The following is a 9,223-nucleotide window of genomic DNA, read 5'->3' as shown; positions in this document are numbered from 1 at the left end:
CGCCATCTGTTATTATTATTATTATTATTTATTAACCTCCCATATGGGAGAATAAAATTTACGAGTACAAAACATATAAGTATATAATATCACAGTATCACACAGTCATTATTAACAAGTTAAAATCGCGTAAGGTGCTTGACCATTTCCATCTCCCGGCCATGCCTATTGCCAAAGTTCGGGTCAAAGAGGAGTGTCCTCAGCGAGTCAACACCACCGTCGCTATTAGCGGAGAATCCCGGCCTCGCCCTCGAAAACGAGGCCAAAACCGGGGAAAACCCCGCCGCGACGATGTTGCTGACCAGCGTACCTTTGACCAACGAACCGGCGGCAACATACCTTGCCAGGAAATGGAAATGCAAGTCACGTGCAAGGGAGTTGATTTTTCCCTATTCTATGGCATAACGAAAAACGATTTGAGTTAATGAGATCATTTAAATACATCAGTTAACTAGTTCGGAGCACTAGTTCCCGCGGTCAAAGGTCACTTTCCATGCGCCGGGCGCATGCGCAGTGCGATCGAAAACCTTAATTCGTATCAAGCGCGTCACACTTGAAATCTCAATACGGTTTCGTTGATTCGGATTAGCTGATTCGCATTCAATTCGGTTTAAGAACCGTGTTGGTTAAAGCGGATTGAGATCGGTATGAACCGAATTGAGTGTGACGCCCCAATACGTATCAACGTTTTAATTCGAATTCAATTCGTGTTAAAACCCCAGTGTGACCACGGCATTAGTTACCTTGGAAGTGAGATCATCAACCCTTGCCGACCAATTATGCCAATACATGTCAACGAACGAGAACAATGATTAGGAAGTTGTCAGATGAAAACAGGGCCATCTATCACCGCATCATCACGGATCAGGATACTCGTAGATTCATCGAACGTGTTACTGAAGATGATCCAAACGCCGGACATTACCTCCCTCACAGATCAGTGAAGAAGGACTCAATCACTACTCCAATTAGGATTGTGTATGATTGTAGCGCTAAAGCAAACAAAACCTCGCCCAGTCTCAATGATTGTTTACAAAAGGGTCCGCCATTCCTCAACGATCTAGTTGGAATGTTGATCAGATTCCGCACTCATGAAACCGCCTTTGTCAGTGACATTGAGAAAGCCTTTTTAAGCATCACCCTCGATGAAGGAGACCGCAATTTCACCAAATTCCTATGGTTAGAAGACCCTGACGATCCTGAAAGTAACTTCATCGTCTACAGATTCAGTTCTGTCCTATTTGGATCTGTCAGCAGTCCAGCACTATTGAACGCCGTTGTCCGCACACATCTGGACCAATATCAAACAGATGTAGCTAATGATCTAAAAGAGAACATTTACGTTGATAATGTCGCATCGGGGACATTACCCGAGCAAGCTATTGCCTACTATGAGGAAGCAAACGATATGCTAGACACCGCCGGTTTCACCCTACGATCTTGGGCATCCAATAATGCCGAACTACGCGCCTTAGCTCGTCGAGACGGACTATTGCTGAAAGAGGAAACCGTACCCATCCTTGGCATGAAATGGAATACAACTACAAAATCCGCCACGAAACGTGAAATACTCAAACACGTGTCAAGTGTTTATGATCCGTTGGGGTATTTGGCCCCAGTTCAGATTCGCGCAAAAATCCTATTACAGGAATTATGGAAGTGTAAAGTAGATTGGGACGAGCCACTTCCGTCTTATCTGCAGACCACCTGGGATGATCTTCAACGAGATTTTGACAGGATTAACATCCCGCGCCGATACATCCCAAACATGCCAACTGGAGACTGCGAATTACACTGCTTTTCGGACGCAAGCCTCAGCAGGGGATATGGTGCCGCGGTCTACTTGAAAATCGGGAACAAGACATCGCTCGTGATGACCAAGTCACGCGTTGCCCCAACTCGTCCACTCACAATTCCTCGCATGGAATTAATGGCTGCAGTGTTAGGAACCCGTCTAACAAGCTTCATCAAACATCAACTACACTTCAATGTTACGAAATGCGTCCTATGGTCCGATAGTCAGATTGTTCTTAGCTGGCTTAAAACTACCAAACATCTTCTTCGTCCAGAATCGCATTACGGAAGTTAAAGCTGGCTGCTTCATGAACTTTTCCTATTGCCCAACACATCAAAACCCGGCAGACCTGCTCACGCGAGGGATTTCCGCTACAGCCCTAGCAACATCGTATCTCTGGTGGAATGGACCGGATTGGTTGGGACATGGCGAATGGCCTCTAGCCGCATAAGCGAACGACACCGTGCTTCTTCAACACGAGGATGACGATTTAGAGGATCCACCCGCCTCAGATAACGACTCAAAAGACACGCCCAACATAATGAGAATCATGGATATCAAGCGATTCAGATCCATCACGCACCTCACGCGAGTTACCGCCTTAGTACTTAAATTCACGAAACTCATGAAGGGAGATAAGGACAGTCGCGCGCCAATCAAAGTTAAGGACCTCATTCAAGCAGAAAACATCTGGTTGCAAGCCCTTCAAAGTGACATTTATCATCAAGAAATACAAGCGATTAATGGCGTACGAGTCAGAGCTCCCCTAGTTCGACAACTCCGTCTGTTTTTGGACGATAACGGGATCCTGAGAGTTGGAGGGAGATTGCAAAATGCACCACTGGATTACGTAACCAAATTTCCCGCACTCTTACCACGCGTTCATGATTTCACCGGACTCATCGTTCAGCGCGCCCATCGCATCGTGCTTCATTCGGGCATACAGGCTACCACCACCAACATTAGACACTCATACTGGATACCGCAAATACGTAACGTAGTGAAATCTGTACTTCGCAACTGCGTAATCTGTAAGAAGCTTACAGGCAAGCCGTTCAGATCACCGATATCTCCACCACTTCAGAGCTTCCGAGTGCAGGACGCTCCGCCTTTCGAGATAACTGGCATTGACTTTACCGGTCACCTCTTCGTGATAACACCTACACAGGAGAAAAAGGTATATGTCTGTTTATTTACCTGCGCCGTCACACGTGGCATACATCTGGAGATTGTCAATGATATGTCTACCATTTCATTTCTGAACGCATTTCGCCGATTCGCCGCCAGGAGATCACTTCCGGCTAAAATCATTTCGGATAACGCAACAACATTTCTCTCAGCCGCGGAGGAAATTAAGAGACTAGAACAATATATGCAGAATAACCATGTGACATGGCACTTTATTCCCAAACGCGCACCCTGGTTCGGGGGTTTCTGGGAACGTTTGATAGGACTAACCAAACTCTCCCTTAAAAAGGTATTGGGACGTGCCCGCGTAGATTTGGATGAATTGAACACTATTACCGCAGAAATAGAAGCAACACTGAATGATAGGCCAATCACTTATGTTAGCGACGGGGAACCACTGACACCAGCTCATCTCATGCATGGACGCCTGCTCAGAACCTTACCGCGCCATCTAGAGGACGAAGATGCAACCTTCCAAATACGGGAGAATACCGGACAACGAAATCTCGAGAAACGTGCTCAACGTCTGAATCAAATATTCAAACACTTCCGGCAACGGTGGCGCAATGAGTATCTTACCGCTTTAAGAGAAAGGCACTTGCAAAATGTCAAATACGCTCCGACTGAAAACGCAATCAAAGTCGGTGATATCGTTCTTGTTCATGATGACATTAAGAAACGTATTGACTGGACATTAGCTAGAGTCACCAAACTCGTCTTCGGCAACGATGGTTTCGTACGCAGCGCCGAAATCAAAACAAAACATGGGACTACCAACAGGCCCATAACAAAGCTGTATCCGCTTGAAGTTCGAGCAACAGAAGAACTGAACATTGACATTGACATTGGTAAAGACAACTCGGCTAAACCAGCAATGCAAGACAATATCGCTCCGAATCCTACTCAAACAACTAGGCCTAAGCGGAAAGCTGCCGTCAAGGCCAACAAACTCGTTGCAAACTGGTTGCAAGATTCAGACTTGGATTAAATACAAATAGAATTCTTTGAATGTTGCATGCCTTTGATAATCGCTCATGACTCACACATGACAAGTGTAAACAAACTTTAGTTCCTAGTTCATATGATAATTACTAGTAGCCGCACGCGCTATCAATTTGCGGGCCGGAGAATGTCGGAATTTGCATATTCCTCTTAGCATCACTCACAACATTAAGACTCTTGGCTCCTCCTACTCATGTCTTGATAACCAATCATATTATCTTATCTTGTATCTATACCGTATGTGTGATATTGTTACTCATTAAAGTTTAGTCTAGTTATAGCAATCATTGTGTTCATGTCGCTCTGTGTATTTACGCTCCCTCTTCATCAGCCACGTGGAACGAAAGGCGAACAACCTGGATTCTAATGTGGATAAACCACAGGCCTTTCCCACTACAAGTTGGACGGGAATTGACCTCGAATGATCGCGTTTCATTCGCCAGGCCGAAAGTAAACAACTTTATCGCAATAATTATTTCCACGTGACGCAGAACATCACAAATCGCCAAACGCTAGTGATTGGCCGATTCGAAAATATCATACTTTCATACATAGGGCATTCACTTGCTGAACGCCTGGTCATCCGTAAAAACATGAAAAATAGTGCTGGGATAGTCTGACCATCCTCCTACAGCAATCCTGGAAAAAAACCAGCTCAACGCACCGGGGTTACATAGTTAATACATAACCGAGCCAGGGTTTCTGTCTGTGCAGCAGGCTAAATTGCGTACAGCTGGAATTCCTGGCCTTTTTCGAGTGCGTACATAGGCTCGATGTACAGCGTAGCGGATCGTAGCCTATTTTAATGGGCTAGCAAGTCAAAGGAATATGATGGTGTTAGGGTGACCTTTGACAATTATACTACCACATGTTTTCTCAAGGAAAAAACATGGAAGCAACGCAGTAGCAAAACAGCAGCTACTGTCTAATACAAAGTCGACAACCGAACAAAGATAAAAGATGATATAGATTATTTATTATTCAGTTATTTAGTTATTTATTTATTTATTTATTTATTTTCATGACTCTTTTTGACTTCGTTGTATATTTATAGTCTCAACCGAGGAACTGGAAAGTACATAGAGCAAAATTACAAGTAACCAAAGTTACAAACTAGAACTCCTTAATCAGCAGAAAAGGCTTGACCAAGCCACAATACCATTGACCAGTATCACAAATAGAAATTACGCCTGCCATGCCTGCCAAGACACCAGGTCTTACACTACACAGGCCACAAAACACACTTGTACACGATGCATTGTGCACTCATCATACATTGCCAACCTTTCCAACACACAGATCGCATCTAGGTCACAGGCCACCAAGGGCCAAAATGCCTTCCTAAATCTACCTCTTTGCACTCCTATCACGATTAGAACACACTAAACCTCTTAGTACAATATAAGCTTGCCCCAAGCAACAATAACGTAGTCACACAGAATAAAACAAAGTTTAAAATTATATACATTCCTCTCAACACCATACATTCCTCACAGGAAGTACAACTCACAGGAAATACCTCCCCAGCGCCACACACACCAATCATGCAAACTAATCATACCACACCATCTATCACAATCACACTAAACTATTCACCAAAACCAATACACACACACACACACCACTTCACTTTGTGACATTGTGGCATTTGATTGGTGGTTCATAAAGTTGGGTATAGGCGCTGAAATCCATCAATTATCTGCTCTACTACTCGAGAAACAGACCTTTTTGGCGGCCATCGTGAAATCCAATATGGTGGCCATTTGGCCTCGATTTCGATTGTTTCATTCGATTGGTCAGACCCAAACACCTAGGGATAGGCTTAAGAATTAGATTCGTAACTGTTGTAGATTTCGAGATATAGGCAAAAACGTGTCAATTTTGGCGGACATTTTGAAATTCAAGATTACTGCCAATATTTTGAAGGCGGCATTTGATTGGTTGGTTTCAGAAAGCCGGGTACAGGCATTGAAATCGAGAATTTATCTATCATAATACTCGAGATATAGGTTAAAACTTATTTTGGGGCGGCCATCTTGAAATCCAATATGTCGGCCACCTAGCCTCGATTTCGGCAGACCCAAAAACCTGGGAGTAGGATTTTGTTTAAAATCCTCCGATATGGAAATCAGTTGTGCGATCGCCTTGTCACGAAAGAAAAATAAACGGTAAAACATTTTGCGATGCTTTCGGAAACTAGACAGTTCGCCTACAATTTTTTTTTACAAATGGCTTTTCTTAAAAATTTAAAATTTACTGAAAAATAACGAGGTGATAACTTTTCAGTTTGACCAGTGATGGTAATATCGCGCGCTGTCCATCGTTCGATCTAACCCGCCCATTGTCCGAGAGCTGGCTGATACTCCATTGGAATGCTCGACTATCTGTTCAGGGTTTAGGCTCCAGGAACAATAGGCCCAATCTTGGGAGAACCTGAATTGTTCGAATTTGGTTTTAAGGGGCCTGTAAACGTAACGTATTCTCAGTATTCTTCCTCGATTCCCGGGGAAGATTGCAAGGCCCCCCCCCCCCCCCCCGCCACCAGTTTCCAGCATAAAGGCCCCTTTAAGGAAATGATATCGACAATAGGACATCAACGAAGAAACGTGTTTTTTTCAGCATTGATCCCATAGCTCGATTTAGTATTTTAATCAACTCTTTGCAGCAGTTTTAACTGTCAACTTGGATGGAACTGATGACAACATCGATAACAAGTAAGTCCTACGACAGAATAAAGGGCTATTTCCACCAAAACTGATGTGACCGACGGTGCGATTATCAAGAGGATTTTGTCGATTTACAGTTCCAAAGAATTCGGGATATCTCGAGTGAAATCGCAACCTGCGTCCTCCACAATATGCTTCAGAGCTACAACCATGGCAACCAGGAGGGGCCTTCTCAAAAAGCTTTTGGGTTTGGTTTCGTTGGATTATATAAATCGTGCAGATAATCGCACTAAAATCAGTTTGAAACTGATTTCCACCGATAATCGGAGCGGCCGACGCGGCAATTTTAGGGATTCGCACTACACTGGTAGGAACTGTTCTTTTTCTTACTCATCTCATAATAACAGACTTGGAGCCCCGCAGAGTTTTTTTTCCCTCGCTCCCCATTCGAACACCGATGTCGTTCTTTCGTGTGCGATATTAATCATGCATAACTAATCGCGGTCGTCGCATTCGCAATTAATCAAGTAAATGGACGAGGTGGTGGCATTCTCGAAAATCCTGAGTCAGTCGTATTCTCCTCCCCTCACACACGTTACCGACCCTGGAATAAGCCGATGCCAGTGGTTATTCGAGGGCCGAATTATAAGAGCTTAAAAAAATTGGAAAAACGCCAAACAGAAAAAAAGTTAACTATTTTAACAGTTTTGTCTCTGTCAATAGAAGGCCATCCGAAGCGCTCGCATACGGGAGATCTTTTTATCGAAGTTACCCTGCAATAAGAGATATCATGTAAACTGCGACAATTATCGCATGTTAAAGAATTTTCACAGGCCTTCAACACAGGAACCAACTACTAGCATCAAGGAGGATACCGCGGTGACGTCACATCACGTGATCACGACCCATATTACTGATCGCTATGGCCAATCAGATTCTACTCACAGTACCAGCACTGAACACACCTCCACGTCTCACAGTCTGATGCGCTCCTGTACACAAAAACACCAATAGACATGAAATATTGCAATACCTAGTATGGATTCTTCCTGTGTAAAATAAAATTTACAGAGCAGATTAACTTCCACGAATAAAAAAGACGTTTGGCGTGGCCAAAATGCGGAAATGAATTCTCCGCTAAAATACACTACGAAATACACTAGGCAATACAACTACGCGATACACGGTAGAGATGCAGTTGAGTTTGTTATTGTTTTGACTTAGAAGCCCGCCCATATCATAATATTCATGTCTTTATGAAGTATGAACTCATTTCTGTCGCATACAACTCTAAGAACAGACAATTTCGCCTTAAATCATCACCGAAACCGCGATATCCGCAGGAAGATTTCGTTCTAGTGTCCGAAAATGCATGATCTTACAGGGGCGCTAACTCGACAAATAGAGGGGATCGATGGGGATCTATGCGAGTTTTAGGTCCTACAGGTCTCGAACTTGTAAAATCTGCAAACATGCCTCCGAATCCCATTATGATAATGAAGAGATTGCCCCATATCTCGGAGGGTTTTGAAACCATCGCTAATTTTGGAAGATCGGTGCCCGGCTATTTGGTTTTAAAAACCCTATTTTTCCCCATCAAAACAGCACTTTTCATTATTCAAATGATAACTTATTGTCTGAAGAATTATTTCATAGCAGAAAAGTACTAATAACTCTGATTTGATGCGAAAAATCTAACTTTATTTGATGACTTGATTTTCCCTCGGCCGTGGATCGAGTTTGTTTACAATATGCAGCGCCATCTTGGAAACGCCGTGACGTCACCGCGGTATCCTCCTTGGACTAGCATTAGCCATTGCAGTGACCGGGGAAAATTGAACCCAGTGATGCCCAGTATCAGCCACAGACAAGCGATCTTTTTCTCGTTCATTGCTACGATATGATTGCAGGCCACTGCGTTAAAATCTCTCGTATGCTGGGCGATTCGCCGTATTCCAGGACGCAGAAGCATGGATTCAATTACGTGGGATCACAACTGTTCGGTACTGTCATGTCGTTTGGGCAAAGTTGCCAGACCTTATCCGACAACAACTTTGCAAGGCCATTGCAGGATACATTCTCTATAGTCTTTTACGCACGGATAAAATGCCATGGTGGAATTTTTTTTCTGAACACCTGGCAGAAGTTGAAAGGGGGATACCTTTATATAGGAATTGTGTTCGTCTCAAAAAATCAGGAAAATAATATCATCGAGCTACGAATGAGCTTCGAGCAACGGGGGGACTTAACAATAATGCAAAATAATAAATCTAAAGCAACAATAAGGGCAAATATCTGGTATTTTTACGCCCTGCGTGGTTTAGGTAGACAGCGCGAACTGTTTATCAACGCCGTTTGGCAGAGAACAACCACTGACTTTTGGACTATGAAGGGCCAAGGGGACAGCTTCATTAGTATAGGTGACAAACACTTTGGAGAGATTTCATCCTTCGTGCTGTATGACAGATTGCTGGATAACCGTACCATACGTCAGTTATACGAGGAAGGTAGGCCATTCATGGTTTCGGTTACTAGACGTATTGTTAGCGTTCCGCGTACGATTCCAAAATTT

At 43.6% G+C, this 9,223-nt stretch overlaps 1 protein-coding gene across 1 annotated transcript; it reads left to right on the top strand.

Annotated features, from left to right (window-relative positions):
- The first annotated feature begins 2,345 nt into the window (after positions 1-2,345).
- On the top strand, positions 2,346-3,971 carry LOC135500812 (uncharacterized). The gene has a single exon (XM_064792464.1). The coding sequence runs from the start codon at positions 2,346-2,348 to the stop codon at positions 3,969-3,971; it is 1,626 nt and encodes a 541-aa protein (XP_064648534.1).
- Positions 3,972-9,223: the final 5,252 nt, after the last annotated feature.

The sequence above is a fragment of the Lineus longissimus genome, chromosome 16 (genome assembly GCF_910592395.1).
Source record: "Lineus longissimus chromosome 16, tnLinLong1.2, whole genome shotgun sequence".
In the NCBI taxonomy this organism is placed as follows: Eukaryota; Metazoa; Nemertea; class Pilidiophora; order Heteronemertea; family Lineidae; genus Lineus; species Lineus longissimus.
The sequence above is the reverse complement of the archived record's forward strand: the minus strand, read 5'-3'. Positions and strand labels throughout refer to the sequence as shown.

Excerpts from the sequence above, each read along its gene's own strand:
- LOC135500812 (XM_064792464.1), top strand. The coding sequence starts at position 2,346 with ATGGATATCAAGCGATTCAGATCCATCACGCACCTCACGCGAGTTACC.